Raw genomic sequence first — 23,051 nt, 5'->3', positions numbered from 1 at the left:
ACTCCCTGGTGGAAGCTTCGTTCCAGCTCTGGAGCTCAACACTGTGCCGAGACTGCAATGACACGTTTCCAACCAACATGCGAGCCTGCTGCTCAGACAGCTGCTCGTTGGAGTTTAAACTTATGAACCAAGATAAACAGTAAAACCGGCGTAAACGGCAAATAGTGAACCCTGACAGCTGCTTCTGGAAAAGAAGGTCAGCATCGGGGCTGCCTCTGTTGTAAAACCCTAAAGATGATTGCTGTCGTTAAGGGAGGAATGTGGCTGTCTAAGCCAGAGAGGACGGTTTGAGGTTTGCATAATGGCAGGTCAATCAGTCCAGGACCTGTGAATGATTTTATACAAGTGCTCTTGGACTCTTTTTGATTTTCACAGACTCCTGGGCTTTTGAAAATGATGTGGCCAACAAAACCCCAAAATAACACATAAGTGTTTCATGCAAGCACACACACACACACACACACACACACACACACACACACACACACACACACACACACACACACACACACACACACACACACACACACACACACACACACACACACACACAAGCAAGGCCCAAAAGTATTTCCTTTTTGGTCAGGGACACATGAATCTTTTTACACCATTTCAGTCCAGTGAATTTTAAGAATGTCCTAAACTAAACCAATGAAAAATCATAGATGAAGCAAGGGCGAAATACAACACACACATACACACACACACACACACACACACACACACATACCTGCAATGGACGACCATGGGACCGGCATCTGGAGGGTTGCAGGCCTTGACTCTACGTAGGAAGGCCAGGAACGGAGTGGGGTGTTCAGGCACCCCGTGGTCCGGCCAGGCTGTGAACTGGAAGTGACGAACCTCACGCTTCTCATTGGAGCCGCTCTGGACAAGCACACGGACAAGTGTGTTAAAGATAAAACTGGTGTTAATCTACATTTATGTTTTATTGTCAGCAAATACATAGTGTCCAAAACACCACGACATGCTCGTCTGTCTTTCAGTACTTTCCTATCTCCCTACGCTGTCTGTGGCATTAAGCTTCCAATTTATTGAAGATATAACTGAAGCTATACATCTTTAAAAACATGTCAAAATTGTAAAACAAAAAGGCTTAGTAATTTCCTAAAACTGCGGGGAAACATTGCTAAATCAGGACTAAATTGTCTATTATTTGGGGATCATTTTCCGCCAGGGATTAACACACTTTTGGAGGCCCAGTGAGTATTTACAGCAAGTGGGACTGACATAAAAATAAACTACAGTATTTTCATGGTCACAATAATGTCACGGAGAGCAACAGTGTGGCTCACTGATGTGTTTTAATAGTTTTGGGGCAACAATGGAGGTCTGTGGCACAGAGGAATACGTCACTGTGTATCAGGCTTTGGCGACACGTTCAATACTTGTTGGTGGGATTTATTTATTTTGGCTTTTGTGGGGATTAGTTGATGACAAAAGATTAGAAAAAAGTATCAAAGACTTATCCTTTAAAATGCAAAACAGGAATGAATTGCTCGCATATATACCAATTAATAGACTAATGAACCAGGTGGTCCCATTAAGTTGAGAAAATACCAAATAAATCTAGTATGTTGTTCTCCTTTTTTCTTTTAACATTAATGTTGCTGCATGTACAAACTGTGAAATGGCCACAGAATCAAGCACAAACACACAAAGTGGTACGCATAAATATTTCAACAGATCAATACACACGCGACCCCATTACACTCCACTGAGCACGTCATGTTACCTTGTAGAGAGCGAAGGTCCTGACAGAATATGTGGCCAGCTCCACTGTGTCCAGCAGAGTGACCTGGATGAGGCCGTATGTCTCTGTGCCCCGCGTTGGCCAGTACTGATCGCACTTCACCTACAAGGGGAAGGGGGAAGAAGCTGTGAGGGATGAAGAGCGGTTTGCATAATGTCTGTACACATTTTTTTTTTTTTTTGTGAAAGAAGAGAGAAAGAGAGAGCTGACTTTGGTGTGTGTGTGTGTGTGTGTGTGTGTGTGTGTGTGTGTGTGTGTGTGTGTGTGTGTGTGTGTGTGCGCGTGTACAGATGCAAAAAAGAAAAAAAAATTGAGGAGGGGAGTGTTAAAGCAGATCAGTGAGTTTTTGCAAAATTCAGACAGTAATGTTTGGAAAACATGTGCATATATAGCGACAACCTGGTGTGTGAAAGCGGGTTTAGTGAGTGTGTGGGGTGAAGAGTGACAGACAGAGAGAGAGAGAGAGAGAGAGAGAGAGAGAGAGAGAGAGAGAGAGAGAGAGAGACAGGGAAGTGAGAGAGAGTTCTGCTTTCTGGGGTGTGATCCTGCATAAGTTGCGCCTTAAATACTAGAAAAACCTGTGTGGTATGAAATTGCCATATAGGTTGGTGGGCTCTCACGAAGATCCACTGCAGAGCTGGAAAAAGCCAAGTGATACCCAAGGTTCAGCCCTCGCATATTTGATGCTGTAGATCGCCCTACATTCACAAATCCCGACAAAACTACAACCCCGCACACCAAATCCCAGCATCCCCTGACCACCAAAACACCCTGTACAGAGCGGTCATATTTGTAGTTCCTTCTGCTCAGCCTCAGAGACCCCAAAGGAGAGGGGGGGGAAATCCCAGTGGAGGAGGGGCGGGGGGGGGGCTTGGCAGAATCAGGCCAAACCAAACGTTATGTACTGATCCCTCCAGTCCTCACATCAAAGACTGCAGGGAGCTCAGCTCAGCTCGCTCTGCATTCCGCTGCTCCAGACTGGGGATTATGCGTTTTGGCCCGGGACGTTCAGGCTGTAATTACAGCTTTTCTACTGTTGTTTTCCCACCAGACCTTGAGACACTGCAGGGATAGGAACGGCCGTCCACGTAGGGGGGGGCGGGCAAGACCCCTGCCAAAGACTAAACCTGCGTGGTGCCAAGGCTGTAACATCCAGTGACATATTGGCTAATAGCATAACTGCCCCCCGCCCTTAGCGTAGTTTGATTGGTGCTAAGGGGAAGGATGCTGGCAAGATTCCCACAGCGGGACCATCTGTGATCATCTGTGTTGTTAATGCGTAAACACATAATGGCGTAATGTTGAGAGGTGTTAAATGAGATCGAATCATTTCCTCCACCAAGCATCCCACCACTCCCTCAAACAGTGGATGTGGAGTTAGTGGGCTGATAATTAACAGCTAAGTAAATTGACTATCTTCACTGTAGCGTAATGTGGTAATCACTTATTGAATTTAGATCATTTAAAGCTAAGCAGTCATTCACGAATAAAGATTCATCATGTTAACGAGACAGTTAAAGCCTGCAGTTTACAATTAGGTGCTCTGCAGTCCCAGTTCTAGTCGGAGTCTTTCTTTAATGGCTACATCCTGCGTTGAGGAAAGTAGAAAAACAGTTGCGGGCGTGATCATGCAAACTGTGGACGCTAATGTGCACTGTGTCCGACCTGCAGTGGTTACAATAAAACCCCTTTCAGACCGAGTTAACTACGAGTGCCTTGTTTTGAGGTGAAAACAATCCTGCATTCACACTCAATGCACTGGCTATTGCACAGAGGAGGTGGTGGGGTGGGGCTGGGGTGGGGAGGAACAGCAGAAAAAAAGGGGGCACTGAATAGAGGGTAAAAAAAAAAGGCAAGGAGAGAACCATGTGAGGTAAGGGTGCATTTTAAAAAGGGATTAGCAAAGGAGAGAAAGAGAGGTCTTGCCTTAGAGAAGAAATAAGAGGGCATCTGAGGGTCAAACAGACACAACAGAGACAGTTGGAAAAAGTCGAACAAAGCAAACAGAGTTTTAACACAGGACACAGGTTAGTAGGAGAAGAAGCACAGATGAGAGGAAAGGATCATTTTCTGAACAGGGCTCTGGACATAATTGGTTAGCACGTAATCATGATTCATACCTCCAGCCATTCTTGTTATTTTTTTCTCATTACATTGAATTTTTACTCAAGTGTGTATTCTGTTAACAACAGAGGAAAGCCTTTAAGCTAAATGATTTTCTAATTCATTACCTAACCCCTATTTAGCTGTACTTGTAATTCCCCCAGGACTAGCTCACCATTCTACTCTATTACATTCTTCTGTATCCTACTCTATTCTGGATAAACTGCATGCCACCTTGTATTATCATACTCTTTACTCTCACTTAACCACAGCACTTTCAGCTTGATTGCCATAATAATGTTGGTTGTCTTTTGGTTTATTTAATAGTCTATTTTAACACTTGTGCTGGTCCTTTCTCTTCAGTCCTCTCCTTGTTAAATCCATCGTGGATTCTACTGTTCTTCCTCATCCTAAAGAAATGCACTGCCCTGAATGTCTTGGTATGTCTTGTACCCTCCTCACTGCGATCAAACCAACCACATCCAATCCTATTCTACTCTTATCCAACTCCAACCTCACTGTACTTTATTCCTCTTTCTGTATTGTAATTTAATCTTCAGAAACGGCCCTGTCCTTGACAACTACATTCTACTTAATCACACTCAACCTGACATTCCTATTCCACATCCAATCCCGTTTTTTTATACCTCATAATCTTACACTTCGTTCCCACTTCTTCCTCCTCCTAACATGCTCCTACATACAGTCCATCCAATCATATTCTACACAATCCAGTCCTACTCTACCCTACTTAACCTTTCCTGTGCTGACAGTGGGGGTCCGGTTGCACTCTTACACTACATGTCGCTGTCGTTCTTCTGACATTTCCTCAATCATCTGAAATGCAGAATGCTGCAGGTGAAGCAAATAAATAATGCACTGTAAGTACCGCATGCAGTTAAGTGACCTGCTGTCAATGTACAAAGGCACCGACCAAAGAACTAAAGGTCTTCCTCATTTGCTTCATAGAACAAGTATCTGTTGGTGTAAAGATTGTTGGTACTTCATAGGGTTTTCTGCATTTATTGTAAAATTGCTGACAACAAAATCTGTAACGGTATGTTGCATTTACAAAATGTTTCACATTTCAACTTGCAAAAAAGTCTAAAATCCAGCTGTTTACTTTTTAGTAACATTAAATGACCCTACACTACTACATCTACCTTACCCAATCCTATATTTATGGTCCCTTAGGCCACTCAAGTCTCCCCACGTTTACTCCATTATGGCTTGTGGTCAGTGCTTGCTGTGAATAGTCTACCATCCAGTGTCTATCCCAGCTTTAATATTGCACTATGACATCCTATTAATTGACCCTTTCCCAAAGCGACCATCCTCTCCTTCCCCTTCCTCTTCTGCCTGATTCTATTTTATTCCATCCTCCCCTTTCCATTCTCTCCTTTAAGGGCACTAGTATCATGTTTGCTGTGCTAGCCCTTTCCTTGATGTCGCATACTCCCATTGTTACTCCATTCCCTCTTTTTCTCACCCGTGACTTCTCTTCCAGCTTGGTCATCATGATGATGTTAGCCGTGTGCTGCTCCCAGACCATCCTCCAGAACTCCCCGAAAGTCTCAGGGAGGGATCCCTGAGTGGCGATATAGGCATTCTGACGGCGGTAGCCGTCGATGTAGTTGGCGTTGATGTAGTCACTGCCCGGGACACCTGCACGATGAGGAAGAGAGTGGAAGTTAGGAGGATAAAACGGAGAGAGGTGGAGAATGAATTGTGATGGGCTGAGGGTCACTGATGGGATGGAAACAGTGTCTGTCCTATGCAGATGAACCTGATTCTTATTCTGATTCACAGTGAAATAATCTAGAAGGATTATTCAAAGTCTCCTGCCGTGAAAGCAGGTTCACGTCGCAGTAATAAAGACCGCAGATCATCTGAGGTTATGGCGGGGGGATTAACGTTTTCAGCGGGGCCGAGCGTTCTTTGGTGTTGGATTGTTCAGCCGTCTTGTTTTATAATACATGCTAAGACGATCATGGGCCTAATCTGAGTATACTCTGGATGTGTCGCTTTGAATGGCAATATGACTGCAGGGCCGTCTCTGTGTAAAACTCGGCTGACACTGCTTGTCCTGGAGGGGATTGTGTATGTACGTGTGTGTGTGTGTGTGTGTGTGTGTGTGTGTGTGTGTGTGTGTGTGTGTTGGTGTGTGCGTGTGCGTGTGTGCGACGTTGAGAGACCATCTGTGTGTATTTGATTTAGGATCAGTCCTGCTCATCTGGGGCCTAATACCATAATCCCAAAAATCACTGAGTCACAGCTCAAACATGCACACACACACACACACACACACACACACACACACACACACACACACACACACACACACACACACACACACACACACACACACACAAAACCACCAAAGTACACACACAGACGTACACACGGGTGTGTACGTGTGCATTCAGCCGTGACCCGAATCTGCCAAAATGGGACACAAAACCTCCTTTTGAGTCGTCTGATGGCAGTGTACGTTTGAAAAGATGGAAGTCAATGAGCAGACAGTAGAATCCCGACAGGAAGGAACTCCTGCAGCTGATTCTCTTCAAGACGCTTTTTCACATGAGCACAACTCAGCACCACACAGTTGTAAAACCCCAAGCCTCCATCGCGCACGCGCACGCACACACACACACACACACATTTAAATGACAGAGGAGTACGGGTTGTTTACACAACTTATTTCAAATGGGATGGGGACAGACGGCAAGAAGGGCTTCTAACATATGTTTATCAGCCTCAGTCTTTAAATGACAGCTTGGCTAAATGCTTTGATGTGCTGCAACTTTATTGCAAGGGACTACAGCAGAAGCTCCGTGCAGATAAAACAAACACACACAGACACACACTTCCAGTTACTTGCTGGCTACACTGGCTTGGCAGAGAGTGTGTGTTCATGCAGCATGTGTGGAGGAGACTGGGAGCAAAAGTGCATATCTGCGCTTGTGCTCATCCTGGGCATGTGTTTTAATTCTGTCGCAGAAAGAGAGTGTGTGTGTGTGTGTGTGTGCGTGTGTGTGTGTGCTCTGGTGCGTTTGGACATGCTCATGAGTATATGTGTTTTCTAAGCTGAAAGAAAGACAGACAGCCAGGGCTCCAGGACAGGCGGGGGTGGAAGGGCTGCTCACACATGCTCTGCCCAGATAAGGCTCATCTGTTTGGGCTTGGCCTCCCACTGCCTCCCTCTCTCCGCATTGGAGCTGCCAGTTTCTCTGCCTCAGGTCTTTCCCAGCTGAGGTGGGTGTGTGCGCTTCATGACGCACACTGAGAACAGGACCAATACTATTCTAATTTCAGACTATTTAAAAAGACCAAGTCCAGTAGAATGGGCAGACCATGAAACTATATCAATAAATAGGCTATTGATTAATTCATAAATGAACTTATATCTTACCCGTCATGGAAAGCAGCTCTAACACACACAAATTCACACCGATGAACTGTACTTCTGTACTTGTGATGACTCACTGCGTTGTCATAATGCACTTCCTCGTTTCCAACCTTAAAAGTACAATGTTTTAGATATGGCCAGAGTTTTAGTTTAAAAAGACGAACTAACACTACACATAACAGAATGTGAAGAGTTTAGAGTGTTGACGTTATGTCCATGTATTTTGTTGCAGAGATATCTGCTGAAATGAGCAAACTAACCGACTAGCCCTGGCCTGTACTTTCTTGTAATACCACTTTTTACTCGAGAGGCGATAGTGAGTCTCTGTAGGATAGTCTGCAAAAGAAGTGGAGCTGCACCGAAAGCTAGTAATGGCAAGAAACAGAGTATAGAAGCAAGCACATGAAACTCATTGTTTGGAGATTGTAATAGCAAATTTAGGTTTTAGTTATACTGTGTGATTTATATTTGTGTATGTTTGAAGATATACTATGTAAAGGATTTATGTCTACAGGCCAGGTGCAGGGAGGTAAACACCTCTGTACAAAAGGTCTTCTTCTTCCCCTCTGACCTTCACATCTCCCTCCTCAACCTATTCCTCATAGGCGCCAGTAGATATGCTAAATCAGAACAGAGTCTGCAGACACTGAAATATAGCCTTGACCACCCTGTCCTGTTTTTGTGCTTTATATTCAGAGTGTGAAGCCTTCTCTTCAGTGCATTTCTTTGCGGGCTCGCCAGTGCATACTTTGTGGGCTCTGTGTGATCCTGTAAACCTCTGCCTCTTTCTTGCAAGAAATAAAATACCACAAAGACACTCTTTGTCATTTCATTGTTATTTCAACGCTCACTTTGGACTCATCTCGGGACATCGATAGATAGATAGTATTATTTTCCACCACAAAATGCCGCCATTTGGGATTGAAAACGCCAATGAGTCTGAGGTTAAGGAAAACAACTTCCAAGTACAAACTTAATGAGCGTCCATTTAAATCATCATGTCCTTAAAGTTGGAAAGTTCACCAAAAGCTGAATCTAGAGTTATTTTCTTTGGCATGATGAACTAGTTTTAGAATTACGGGACTGCGCAGTATACTGTAAAGCCTAAACCGTGGTGGCGGTATTAATGTCTCTGTACCCAAAGAACAGGCTATCCGCTAGTAGCGCTTTTAACAGAATTTTATTTAGTATTAGCAAAAACTTAAATTGATTGGAGGCCATTTGCTAATAGGATGGGGAAACATCAGCACCACTTCTTCTGTCTGTTGTATATTGATTTTGGAGGTCCTTGAAATACAACAGTTTGAGATTGTTCTCAAAATCCGAAGAGTGCTGGATATTTCTAACTTCTGGTATTGTCCATTTCTCTTGTTATGCTCCGCTGTAAGGGGATTTTTTAAAAACTTTTTTCATTGTTCAATACAGGCCATTTTGATATAGGAATTCCAATAATTTTATTTTACTTTTCCACGGCACTTTCTAGATGGATGTTTTTCTGACATCCTTTGATACATGGTAGTTGCTTTCAGTCCAAATGGCAGAGGCATATAGCTCTGCTGCTGCGTGCAGATGTTTCCAATGGAATGACCATTAGCTTTCACTTTTATTCAAAAATAAGTTATTTGCTGGAAAGGTTCCGTCTTGTGTAAAACTCTCACATGAGTTTGTTTGTTTGACACATTTACATTCTAGTTTGAATGCAGTTTGAAACTTTCTGTAGATTAAGGTACTAGTTCAAGGTCAAGTTTTTTTTATTATCCTAAAGAAAACGAAGAAGAACTTTTATTTTGTGTTGATTTTTGCTGTCCCTGTGGACAAAAGTGGTAGTGTTTCCTAGCACCAGAGTGCCCGTAGAAAATCTCTCATTTTACTGCAGCAGGGTCGGATAGTCTGCCCCTCCTCCCTTCCTTTCCTTTTACAGTCACTCCGATTACAATGACAATGTAATCCTCACTGTCTCCGTGCACTTAAACTACAGACAGATGCCTCATTAGTTGATTGACTTTAATGTATTCTTCTCCTGCTGTTAGTTAGAAATTTTGTTTTTAGTAATTGATAAATGTAAATTTAGATTGTATGGATGGACCCAGCTGAGGTGAAATGCTGCCTACTATTTATTTAAGGCAGTTGGCTTGGTATGACACATTGCACCTTTAACCATCACAACTAAATCCAAAACCCTTAGCCTAACATTTACCCTGTAACCAAGTCATAAACCTCAAACAGCCCTTAAAAAAAGTGACCAAAATGCCGTCACTTCCTAAAAAAATGTCCCCACACTGATGTCCTCACAAAGATAGAAGTACAAGAGGGTATACACACACACACACACACACACACACACACACACACACACACACACACACACACACACACACACACACACACACACACACACACACACACACACACACACTGGCAGCGTCTCTTACCCTCAATGCTGGAGAGTATGACCCTGGAGTGATCATAGGCAATGACGTTAGCATAGCGGTTCTTTGGTTTGTTGACCTCCAAGTTGGAGTTCTCCCAAGTGAACTGCTGACCGGGGTCGATGGACTGCAAGACACAAAAGACAAGGTCAAAGAAGAAGAAGAGAGAATACACCAACAGATAGTTATTATCCCATAATATCATGTAAACGCTATACAGTAAGCATTACCACTTATAATAAAGTGCTGGGAAGGATGTTGTTATTCCTTAAAATCGGCCTCAAAATGAAGAACATGGCATTGGCCCAGTGTATCTGGAGCCCAACCACTCCATTAGAAACCAAGGACAAATTGAAAATTATAAAGGTATTATTGAACTTGGACGGGAAAGTCTGCAAATACGATATCCCGTTTCAAGAAACAACAGCAATGTAGGGACTTTCCGCTTTCGACATGCACCAAAAAAATGTAAAACTAGCTACCAGAGACAGTGGATAAAAGCACGATAAATTCCTCTGGGAGAGAAAGGATGATTGTGTTAGACCAACACATTAAGTTCCTAGAGGGTAATTACAGTGTAACCATCGCCTTTAGCTGGGAGAGGCAGACATGAGGTCATTATGGGGGCTGTCAATGGAGAGGGACGAAGAGGAGAGAGCCAGAGCAATTTAGCAATTGTGAATATTTTACGACACATAATTATGGTCTGGTCGGGGGGAAAAAATGGGCCGGAGTGGTCCTGGTTTGAGTACGTGCGTGCATATGTGTGTTGGAGCTCGCGTTCCCCAGCACGCTGCCCCAACATCATGTGTGTCTGATTATTACGCCGCAATCATTTCTGGCCTCTCGCTCTCTCTCTCTCTCCCTCAATCCCTCCTCCATCCATCTCTCTCGTTCCCTCGTCGTTAAGGGTTTCGGCACCGAACAAAGCGCACAGTCATGCAGAGAGAATGCGGGGCTCAACAGAGTGGTTCCAAACTGACACCACAATTACACACAGCTTCTCCCTCACTGTCTCTTTCCAGCCTCCTTTATCCGCTCTTCCAACGCTTTTCTCCCTGAAACGTCCTCGCTCTGTTTTTCTACTCTTTGCATAATGTGCCCTTGTCTTCCTCTATATATGTATCTCTGTCACACACAATTCATCTCTCTCTTGTGCTAGCCAATTAGAGCCTTATGTCTGCTTCTTCACCCAGGGGACGTCGGCCTAAACTGATTTTTTTTGCTTTGGGAGGAAAAGAAAAACATTTTTACCCCTTTAATGGCTCTCTGTGGATCTCATTGTAATGCTTGCGCTATTTCCTACACAGGCAGCATGTTGGGAATTATTTCTACTGATTTTCTTTCTTATTCAGTGCCACAGTTCAGCACACCGAGTTCAGACACTTTGTTATCACTAAGTACAAGCTTTTTTTGTTCCAAACTAATTATGCTGCAAGTTGAAGGAAACTTATCAAAAATTCTCTTTTTTTTCTTCTTTTTTTCAAGAGAACACTTGCTTCCTGTATCTCTTGGACGAGTCTTCTCTCTGACGCTGACTCTTTATTTCTATCGCCGTTGCTCCTCTCTCTCCGCCAAAGCGTAGAAAATATGGGGCTTGATAACCATCTGGCTGTAAGCAAACTCTCTTTGAGCTTGCAATTTCAATTTCCCCCTTGTATTTGTATAGATAACGACAAGATAGCTGAGAGAGGAGAGTGTGCTTTATCTTGTTTCGTTCTATGAAGAATCAAAATGCAACTCCGAGACTATGTGAGGCTCAATCTACCGCGCTACTGTAATTGAAACTGAGTTTAAAAAAAACAAAACATGACGAGTCGACGATAAATATGTGTGCGACTGCATCAAAACCAGATGAATTTCCCAAGTTTAAAGACTTTCAGGGACAGATAATCAGCATTCCTACCTCGTACTCTTGAGAGAACTTGAGATTGTCGTTCGCCTTGAGGCGCTCGATGTGATCTGTTAGCTCAGAGATGGGGACGGGCGGGTGACTTGCCATGCCTGCCGGGGACAGAAATAGAAGAAAGAAGCCATTTGGATACATTTACAATGTTATTTTTTTGGGGGGAGGAAAATGTTAAGAATGCGGATTCTCAGAGGTGGTGTTGTTTAGTGTTCTGTCCAAAGTCAGCGCAGGAAGCAAATGGGGTTTTATTTTTGTTAAGTGACCATTTTCTCTCTTGGCAGAGAACAATGTGCGTGTTCTGAAAGTTACTGAGGCACGATAACATGTCCTCGGAGTATATGCACACTGCTGGTGAAGACAAAAAAAGACTATGACATAGTTGGTTAAAAATTTAGCATGATTTTTTCTTTGTTTTGAAGAAGTATTCCAGAGGCGATTTGATGAAATGTTGTCAATTCAAGCAGCTTCATCCTAGATGGGATAGTTAGGTAGGTTAGTTAGCAATGAAAATGGGAAAAGGCAGAGAAAGAAAAACAGCAAGAAAATGTGTGTTGTAAGAAGGAAAACAATGACAGAAGAAAGGAGAGCAGATCCATGTGCGGACTAAGACCAACTAACTTGACAAACGTCGATAACCGCGGTACACTGATACACGGTAGGCTGAAAAGGGGAAACAACACCACAGTTAATCTTATAAACACAACCAATGCTTCAAGAATCACACATAAAACTGCACGTGGTATATGTGACCACGCATTCATTACAGTGTGTCTAGTTCACCTGGGGTCTGGAAGTTGATCCGGCGTAGCTCCACTGGATCAGTGGGATGATGGGACGACATGGCTTTGCTGCAGGGGAAACTGCCCTTCCTGCCCTCAGCCTCGGCCCTTTTCCTGGAATCACAGATCAACACGCAGTGTTTACATGCATCTCAACCCTGATGAACTGAAACCTTTTTACTGAATGAAAAAAAAAAAAAAATACAGCTGAATCTGGGAAAATGTGGGATTTGTAATCTTACGCAGAACCTAATTTTTGGGGAGGGAGGATTTGTGTTCAAATAAATTGACCAGAGTGATGTGAATGCTATACATTTCGGAGAAAAGCTGCATAAAATCGCTCCTCGGACATTTACAAGGATAGCTGTAATTCTCGGGAAATATCTGTTTTATATTCTACCAGAGCTTTGGTTGACTGCTGGTTTAGTGTTGCAGCTTTTATATGTAAATGGCCGGCACATTGTCTGGGATTGAGGTTAAAGTCAGCTTTTTTCCCAGGAAATATAAGCTACATTCCTTTTCCACTTTTTTTTTTGTAAAAATCATATATGTAAACTCATGCAGTGCAGTTGTCATGGTTCCTTACTCTGCATGCTATTATGCCTTATGTCTTTACCCAGTGCACTGCAGCTTACTATACAATCATCCCAAAAAAAAAAAAGAATCAAGTTAATCCTGACTCTACTGGGAGCTATTATCCAAAGCATCATTTGCAAAGGCTTTGCAAGGAAAATACCCTGCAGGACAGAGGAAATGGTAATAGGTGGTGTTTGTTTACCTGTCAGGTTTGCTGGATCCAGAGAGGGGAGAAGAGCAGATGAAAGGACAGACAAGGATGAATAACATTAGTGTTGAGTCGTAAAAAGAATATTAAACACCAGGGACTAAAGCAACGTTGAACTCATAGTTCTACCCCTCTCACTGAAATAAATATCTTTCCTTTTACAATGATAGATAAATTGACAAGCACCTCCTATAGACAGAGATAAACAGGGAATGTAAAGCTAAATGATTCTGCACACACATTATGTCTTAGCACAGCTTCTTACTGCCACATCTACTATATAATAACATGGAACTATGGAGCAAAGGGAGACATTAATGGCTGTGGTTCAACACCGTTTACACTCCGGGGCTCATGAACTTTAGATTATTACCATCAAGGTTAGTAATTCTGCAATGCCGCATCAGTCACAGTAATATATTACATTTGCATTAGTGCATTAACAAAGCTCTAGCCAGCAGAAGGACGATTTTCATGAATAATGCTAATGAGTGATAATGGTATCTTGCACTATCTGTTATGTCGGCCAGCTTTACTCCCCGTATGTAGATTTTTAAAAGCAGATTACAGAGAACACACAGTTAGGTTTCTGTGAGAACTTGTGAGCTTAATTGTGTCGCCTGCATAGGCCTTTGGCATATAGCAATAAATATACCATAATGTTACACCTGTATGTTGCATAAATAATGGAGCCACATAATGAACCAGCTGGGCTCAGCTCGGTTCTGAGGTTCAGGTCACGTGAGGGAAGGATACTGCGTGAGGTGAGAGGCTTTATTCACTGACTGACGGGTCAAAGTTCATACTCCTTCTCAGACTCATAACGTAGTCAAGTCTGATCACGCCGACATGACACGTTTGTTAAATTCATTGTGACTTACACTCTTCCGAGAATATAATTTAACTCAGACTCCATCGTGAAAAAAATCCATAAATCAGCCTATAAATCATTGTAAACAAAGACTGGTCCTTAGGAGGACTTGACCGGAATCATCCCGTTTGTAAGTTTTTTCAGTTTGTTTTTCAAGTAGTCTGCAAACACATGGTATCATATATTGCAAACAGGAACTGCTATTAGCTATTTCGGCATACAACAACAAATAAAGGCAAAAAGGGCTCAGTAGCCCATGGCTTACCAACCAAACTGACTCCATGGAAACATTTTACTTCCTGTTTGCATATACCAAAGCATTATGGGAAATGTAGAGAGATAGCTCACATTATTTATTTTATAGCTTTGCTCCGTCAAAGGCCATTTGAGAACTGCTGCTTGTGAGAGAACAGAAATATACTGATATAATAACAGATGCCCCAAAAATATTTTGAAGCAACAAGCCACATTGGAAATGAAAGTCAATTAATCCCTGGAGAGTATCTGTTGCTCGTCTGTAAAGACATAAGCTGCTTTTGTAATTAGTTTATTTTTCTCGTATTTATCAAAACTCTTAATCCTTCTCCCTGTCTCTTTTTGATTTGCTTGCTTCTCCTCTCACCAATCCCAACTCTTTATTAAACCGTTTTTTTTGTCTTCCTGGCTCCATCATGTCTTCCTTACCTCTTGAACAGGAGAATGGCGATGACGATGCAGACGATGAAGATGACAGCCAGCACTGGCCCCACCACCCACAGCAGACCCTCTTCCTCGTCGACGATCGGCTGAGGATCCACATCCGATGAGGTCACGGGATCAGAATAAGGGCTTGTGGCGTACATGGTCTGGAGCAAGATACAGTTTATTTTAATGCATTTAGTCAAAACTGATATGATACGAACTGCGAGGGTGTGTTTGTGTTTCTTTTTTTTACTCACGTTCTCAGAGAGGTCCAACAGCGCAAGCACAAAGAAAACATACTCCTGTCCGTTCTGCAGCGGACGGTTGCGGAAGTCGCCGTAGTTACGTCCGTCGCCAAGCGTGAACTCCAGGGGGAGGGTCTTGAAGTGAGCGGTGACGTAGGCCCTCGGATCTGATTGGCCGGCCTGTCTGCGGATGCGGAGGGCGCGACTGACACTGGTCCTGTTGATCTCTTTCAGGAGCTAAAAAGGAAGGACAGGGATTAACAGTTTTGGCAATTTGACCTCACACAAAAGAAAAACCTCATCAGTGAAGGAACAATGGGGCTGTGTAGAGAATTATCACCTAAGCATGAATGTCTTCATCATCAACTGAATTGCTACCGCGTTTATCCATTGAGTCAGTGGGCACCATTAATATCTCTATTGAAACTAATCTCACACACATGGATGCGCTTTCAGAACAGCGTAATGAGGTGATGAAGTCTTTAGAAAAAAGGCAGGACGTGGAATTAGATGGGAAATGTTAGGTGAAAGCATTGTTTGGATTGAACAGGCAACGGACAGCCAGGTCTTCTACCTTCGCATAATGAGACACAAACAGTCTGACAACAGAAACCTGCCAGTAGGCTCAGCACTCTACGTTTGTGTGACTTGAAATTTAAATTCAAAATACTTGAATTGTCCCTCATGGGGCGGTTTGCGTTTGCAAAGAAAATTACACAGACAATTTATTTAGACATAAAAAAAAAGATTAACATTAGTGGCCAGTCCATATCTGGCCAACAACATCAATGAAAATTGCCCCTCAACATAAGTATCTCTAACTTGTATAAAAAGCTCTTTATTATGGCCATAAGGCCTCACCTCATCCAGGTTCATCTGGTCGGGCTCCTCCCAGGGATTCTGGAACTTTCCTCCTCTCTGCTTCTTCAGTGGCAGCACCACCACATAGTAACCCCTGAAACACAGCATGCACTGGGTTAAGGCTTAAGGAAATACATTATAGGTAGGAATTTGAAAACAAAAAAATATCCGTCCCTGGAGAAACACCAATGATATTTTAAGGAATATTTGACATTTTCTTTTTTGAGCGTCATTGGATAAAAAGACAAATACCACTCATGTCGGTATGATAAATATGATGCTTCAGCCAGCACACACTTAGCTTAGCTTAGCATAAAGTGGTAAACAGCTAGCCTGGCTCTGTCGGAGGGTAACACAACCGTCTCACTAACATACAAGTTACATCTCTTTTGCAGAGTCAGTTTAGTTCAGTTGCTTTAATTGAGCTTAAGAGGTGCTTGTGCATTTCACTGAGCTAAGCTAAGCAGCTGTTGGTGGTAGATTCATATTTACTTTACCTTGCATCCAAAGTTTTCAATTTTTTTAACTTATTTTTTCTTTTTCTTCTTCTCTTTTTTTAGTTGTATAAACATCTTATTATTTATTTATTTTACTTCTCTATTTATCTGTATCATTGCTATCTGAGTTTTTCCTTCGGGGATCAATGAAGGTTTATGTGAAGGCTTATCTTATTTAGGCCTTATATTTACGGAACATGTGGTGTTGATCTCATCATCTAACTCTCAGCAGGAGAGTGAGAAAGGACATTTCCTTAAATGTCAAACTATTTCTCGTTCTGCTCATAAGAACTACGCAGTATTGTATCATTAATACGGTATATTGCAGCAGCAGCAGCAGCTGTGACACGGAACACTAAATCCGAACAGTGTGGTTGTTTTTGGAACAGAGGGTCCTGTCTGAAGCCACGTGTGAGACAAAAACAATAATACCACTGGAGGAGACCGACCATGAGCACCCGCCAAGCGATCGCAGGGCACAGACACCAAAACCATCCATGTGTTCTCAATTGATGACTCACCCAGCGCTCCGTGCTTGCACTTGTGCACGTAGGGTGCTTTGCAGAACAATACAGTGTAGCTTCTCTATGCCAAATGTGAGAAAATGAGAATTTGTTATAGCTCTAAAGATGAAATAGCGCGCACGATAACAAAATGTGTGCTGCAATCTGGCAATTCTATATTTAGAGAGGAGAGAGATAAGTTGATCAATGTGAAAATCTCTAAAAGCTAATCACATTTAAAAAATCGCTTGTGGTGTGTTTTATTATTTTCAATATCCAGCTCATTGCAGTTTGTGCTACTGCTGTATATTTGATAGTGGCCCTTAAAATGGGACAGACTCTTGCAGATACTGAAAGAGCAAAATCCTGTTCAGGACTCTAAGGACCCCCAAAACACTTTGGCTGTGAGGACACGCGAGCGGCAGACGACTGATTTATGTTGTGCTTGCTGTCTTTATTTGTTATTGGATATAAAAAAAGGCAGATGAGATTATCGGCTTTGTGCTTCCATTTGGCCTGTTGTGGGAGTTCTCACACTTGCTTTGCTGCCAACTCAAGAGAAATCCCTCCCGATGGACCAATAAATGAAACACAGCAGGAGGAGGAGGATGTGAAATTGGAGCAAATTCTGCGAAGGTTACTATCAAAGATACTCTATAACCCTGATTCTTCCCTCTTCACTCATCATCACTACCTGACTTTGGCTGTGGTCTGCACAGTCGGTAGCTGCACAGTCACCATGCCGTCTGCGTTGGTCTTCCCCACCACCATGGGTTTGGTCTTCAGGATGTCGGGGGCGGTGGTGGCGGTGACGCGGTGCTGCAGACCCCCGGCGCTGTTGGCCCGGTTGGTGAGCAGAAAGGAGTACTGCGTGTCCGACTCCAAACCAGTGATCAGCTTCTGAGTCTGCTTCCCATCCACCTCCACGGACTGGCCCTTTCCATACAGGATCTGGACACGGGATGGGCCACATAGTGTGAGAAGTGAATAAACAACAAAGGGTAAAACATTATCAAATAGTTCCAAATGCCTTGATTTACACTGACATTGTTGGTATATATTATTATACTTTAGTGCAAAGTCTTCATGTTTTTGCCTGTTTGCCTAAACAGCTCTAACTATTTTACACTAAAAGCCTTCCAGCATATACATTACAGTATGTTCCTGCAAGACCTAATCAATCATCAAACAGGAAGTGTTGACTTTTATGTAAAAAAATCCTAACACAGAGAAAAATAGGAAACAAATGCTTGAAAATAATAATACACATTATGTCGAATCTTCAGAGTGAGTTATTGCAGAGCAGATCATTTCACTCTCCCCTTTTTTTCCCCATCCCTTATTTGCACCTCGTCTTTATTTGTTTTTACACCTTTAGAGACCTGGAATATTTTATTTCAGTTTTTTTTTTACATTTAAATATGATAAAATGTTATTCTACTCACGGTGAACGGCTGGGAGGGGTTCTTGTCTCGGATCTCCCAGGACAGCAGAACAGAGTTCTTCATGGCAGCTTTTACTCTGAAGTTGGTGGCAAAAACTAAAAGGTACAAAAAAAGAAAAAGAAAAGAAATGAACACTGTTCCAGTCTCGTTTGATCTCTCTACTGAACCAAAAGTAATGGCCTTACCTGTGTATCACTCTCTAGTTCCAGTCTCAAGCTAGCTACCTGCTCTGATCAACACACAGTGAACGTGACTGGACAGCGATACTCGCCCATGACCCAAGACTCTTACCTTGCTTTGGGAAAAGGACGTTGGGTCTAAGACTACAGTGACAAGACAACGAAAAAGGACACTTAGGATGTTGTCACCAGATGTTGTGTGTGTCTGAGTGTGTGTGTGTGTGTGTGTGTGTGTGTAAGTGGGACTTGTGTATGCTGTTAGGAAGCGCGTGTTGCATCCGGAGCAATGGAGATGGGTTGTTAGAAGGTGAATCCTACCTTGGTCTAGCCGCTGAGTCCTAAACTGGACACTGGGGCTGAACGGCCCGGGGCCGACAGCTGTGAACGCGCTCAACCTGACTTCGTACACTGTATCGGCACTCAGGCCCTCCAACAAAACACTGGCCCCTGGAGTGGGCACCACGACTTCCGAGGCGTTCCCTCGACTGTTTATGTCTTTGTACAGAACCGAGTACTTGGTAATTTTCCCGTTTTGCTCAATCAGCGGGACTGATTTCCACCCCAGTCTGATTGAGTCGGCAGACGCCTCCTCCAAGATAATATTTTCTGGGTATCCACATGGGGAGTCCTCCGGAGTGGTCAGCTCCTTGACGGCCTCCTCGCCGTAGCCCATCTTGTTACGGGAGGAGAGCCTGAACACGTAGTTGGCTCCCTTGTGGACGTCCTGGGCGGTGTAGCGGTTCTCCTTGGTTGGGAACTCCACCACCGTGAAGGGGAGGACGTCGACACGTCCGAAGGTGAGGCGGTACCCCAGGAGCGGGGTGGGCGGGTTGGGCGGCGGGTACCACTGAAGCAGGGCCGTGCCTGAAACGGTGGCGCTCACAGTCAGTTTGGGCTTCTGGGGCACTAGAATGGAGGAAAACAGGAGAGAGAATGGTGAAAAGATAATTAGGGAATAATTGCAAAGCGCATTACTCGTTACCTGGAGCAAAACTGCAAAATATGATTAATAAGGCACCAAGCGGCTGGTTTCTTTTTGGGCATATCAAGGTGTGACAGAGTGAGACGTAAAGCAATTCAACGATTTAATGGCCTCTAATGATCATTAGCGACGCTTTAGGCTCAAAGATCATTACTGTGTGTGTGTGTGTGTGTGTGTGTGTGTGTGTGTGTGTGTGTGTGTGTGTGTGTGTGTGTGAGTGTGTTTGCGGAAGAGTCTGCGCTGACACACTTACGTGGCAGGGCGCTGCAGACGGTAACAGGTTTGCTGCGAGCACCATCGCCCTTGGCGGTGTAAGCCCCCACTGATACAGAGTAGGCAGTGTCTGCCTTCAGGTCCCCGAGAACCACCTCCTGGAGAAAAATAAAAAGCATTGTCAGCGTCAAAAGGAAACTATTTCTTTGTGCCCTCAGGACATGGAGCATAGCTTCTATTTAATAATAATAAAAAAGAATCTGTCTGGGTCAAACTGGTTAAAAAAGGTACAATGCTGTGCCTGTACCTGATGGTTATTCAGCCCTTTTCTACGCCAACAATGCTTTCCTCATGCCAGGAAGTTATTTTCCCTTCTTTTATAACTTAGATGCTGTAGACTGGATATCATCTCGACAAAACTCAAAACAACTATATCAAATTATCCCTGGGGGAGCTCGGAACAGGGTTCACTAGCAACACAAAACGTCCTTTAACCACGTAGACACTCAAAACTAATTTAGATCGGTCTCCATCTAAACACTAAACACAATATTGTCTTCATTTCTTGGCCAGTGAGAAGCATAAATAATGGTATTTTGGCAATACCCACGAGTGACTCACATCATCAGTTATCTGTGTGTGGTTTTTTTTTCTAGGGTGGTTTATTAAAAAAATCCTGGAGAACACACAATGCAGAAATGAAAAAGGGAAATTCCTGCAGGGATTCAAGCCCACAGTCAGGTCAGAACAGATTTTAAAACTACAATCTCATAAATATGACTCATCTACTCTCTGTGCTTTGTTGTTTTCACTATTAAATTATAGGCTTAAAGAAGGGTTTACTCACATATTCAGCTGAGTCACCATATTCCCACTGAAAAGCAGCATCAAGAAAAGAGAAAATAAGGAGAAGAACACAATTGTTATCATTTGGTATAGGATTTAAAAGACACTGAAGTCGAATGCACCATCTTTTACTGCTTGAAACTATGGGCAGCAATTGGCAGATATAAATAGACTTTGATCCATTTTTTATCCTTGACAGAGATCCAATAAGGCTGAAAATTAAAAGAATCAAGCCTGAAATGCACTTTGCTTTCTTGCCAATAACTAGATGAGAAAATAGATACCACTCACATGTCTGTGTGTTAAATACAAAGTAAAAAGACTGTAAAAATGGTTTGATCGAACAAAGGAGATATAGCGTGTTAATTAGTGAGCTTTAGAGGTGCTGGTGGGGAAAACCATTTCCCCCTTTCTTCCGAGTCATTACACTAAGCTTAGCCGACCGTCTCCTGGCTATTGATTTTCTCATCTAACTCTCTGCAAGAAGGCAAATAAGCAGATTTCCTTAAATGTCAAAATGTTCGTTTTAAACAACCTTAGGAAGGTTTATGCTCAATGTATTTGGCATCATTTGTCACACCTATTTATTTCATTGAGCTTGGACAGATTGCTGCACTGGTATTTGTGCAGAAAAAAAAAAAAAAAAAAAAAAAAAAAAATAAAAATATATATATATATATATATATCTAGAGTAATACCTAGATGGCCACATATTTCTCATCTATAAAATATATTCAGGCAAACCCAGGTGTCTAGGGAGATCATCATTTCTTTAAGTCTTTAATTAAACTACTAACTTAATAGGTTAAATTGCAAATTTGCAATGAATATTACTGTATAGTAAAAATATGTGAATTGTCATAAAGCAGCTCCTGAAACAGACTGTTTGATCATGAGGTGTTGGAGGAGAAATGTTCATATTACCTGAGAGTCCTCCATGAGGATGTCCTTGATGAACGGCTGACCCTGAGGTTCTCCGTAGTTCATCCTCACATAGTGGACTTGGTAGCCTCGGACCTGACCGTGCTGCCGCTCGGGCGCTGGTGCGCGCCATTTCACCCTAACGGCCGAGGCGTTCACAGTCTCTGCCTCCACCCCTCGCGGAGGACCACTTGGAACTAAAAATGCATTTTGGGATAGAGGTCAAGGGTCACAATTGATGGGCACTCAAACCTCTAAAGGCCTTCACTTTTTTCTAATCAAAAATATATTGGATTCATGGGCAGATAAAAAAAAAATACCCAAAGGCTGAAAAAATTAAAAAATACAACCCTCCAAAAAGTCTAAAACTGCTCTGATGTCTGGTAAAAAAGTCAAAATAGTAAAAAAAAAATGAGAGTGCTTGAGGAAAAACATGGAGGAAAAAAGCAGTGGAGGATAAGAAGCAAATGTAGAGAAAGATAAGAATGGCAGATAGAAAAGGATTTGTTGCCATGGGCGGATAAACAGTGGCAGGCAGTCAAAGAGAAAATACTGTTATCAAGAAAAACATCTCTGGTGCTGCCAAGAACTACACTTCTCTTTATATAGATTCTGAAAAAATCTGGACTGTCTCCAAACCAGAAAAAATGCAGACATTAAGAGTATAACACTGAGCATGAGTATCAAAAATATTGCTGAAATATTCCAAATGACTCAAGACACAGTAAAATGCATTGAATAAAGTTAGATTAAAGATATTCAAAGAATTGGAGAGGAGTTTGAAGGGCATGTGAGAAAAGCCAAGGTGTAGAAAGGCCAAGGTACAGCTACAGCCAAAGGGATTGGTTTTGGAATCGTTAGTGGAGAAAAAAGGTGGGAAATCCCAACCACCCCTTATCCCAAAAAATGGGGGATTTGATAAGAAAGGGGAAAAGTGCAGAAAAAAGAAAAAAAGAGGATAAAAACAGCTGCCGGTGAAAAAAGGGTTGTTGTTGACAAGAGAAAGCAGAGGTGAGGGAGCAGCAGGAGAAGATTTCCGGATGTAGGAGGTTTCTGGCGGTTATGAAGGAAGCAAGGAGAGGTTTTCAAAAAGGGAATGGTGGACTGGTTCCTGAATGCATCATCCATTTAGATTGCCAAATTGCCTCTACTGGCCAGATGAAGAAACTCGCTGTTAGTGAAGGGTGCTTTGAGCTCATTAGTGCTATGTTAGTGAGGGAGCCATTGTTAGCGGGGCGGACCATCCTAACACAGGCAGGGGGGGAGGGTTTGTTTGGGAACATACCATCTTCCTCGGTGTGGATGAGCAGCTGTAAGCTCTCCGGTCCATCCCCAGCCTCCGTCTGGGCCCGTACCGTTATGCCATACTCAGTCCATTTCTCCAGGTTTTCCAGGAGATACGGAGAACTCTCCGGAGGAATTCCGTCAACACTTTTAGATATTTTGGTACCCTCTGTAGTGGAGTACTGGATGGTATATCCGGTGATGATGCCGTTCTGAAACTCCAGGGGGGGCGGGGCCCAACTTACCAGGATGCTGGTAGAGCTGGGACTGGTGCACGTGATGTCCTGGGGAGGCGCTGAAGGAACTGATCGGCCAGTTTCGAGGAAGCACAGTAGGGTG

The 23,051-nt window shown here is 43.0% G+C and overlaps 1 protein-coding gene across 1 annotated transcript in view; it reads right to left on the bottom strand.

Moving 5' to 3' along the window:
- The window catches only part of ptprdb (protein tyrosine phosphatase receptor type Db), a 91,180-nt gene that overhangs the window by 10,615 nt on the left and 57,514 nt on the right, over nt 1–23,051 (bottom strand). Inside the window, 18 exon segments of the mRNA XM_054604031.1 lie at nt 731–885; nt 1,754–1,873; nt 5,364–5,539; nt 9,716–9,839; nt 11,619–11,716; nt 12,240–12,281; nt 12,402–12,514; nt 13,179–13,190; nt 14,740–14,900; nt 14,994–15,218; nt 15,843–15,936; nt 17,537–17,793; nt 18,288–18,382; nt 18,785–19,372; nt 19,702–19,819; nt 20,509–20,535; nt 21,432–21,625; nt 22,714–23,016. Of these exon segments, the coding sequence (XP_054460006.1) occupies nt 731–885; nt 1,754–1,873; nt 5,364–5,539; nt 9,716–9,839; nt 11,619–11,716; nt 12,240–12,281; nt 12,402–12,514; nt 13,179–13,190; nt 14,740–14,900; nt 14,994–15,218; nt 15,843–15,936; nt 17,537–17,793; nt 18,288–18,382; nt 18,785–19,372; nt 19,702–19,819; nt 20,509–20,535; nt 21,432–21,625; nt 22,714–23,016 (2,902 nt within the window).

The sequence above is a fragment of the Anoplopoma fimbria genome, chromosome 9 (assembly GCF_027596085.1).
Source record: "Anoplopoma fimbria isolate UVic2021 breed Golden Eagle Sablefish chromosome 9, Afim_UVic_2022, whole genome shotgun sequence".
NCBI lineage: Eukaryota > Metazoa > Chordata > Actinopteri > Perciformes > Anoplopomatidae > Anoplopoma > Anoplopoma fimbria.
Note: the sequence above shows the minus strand (reverse complement) of the source record. Positions and strands in the feature narration are given on the sequence as shown.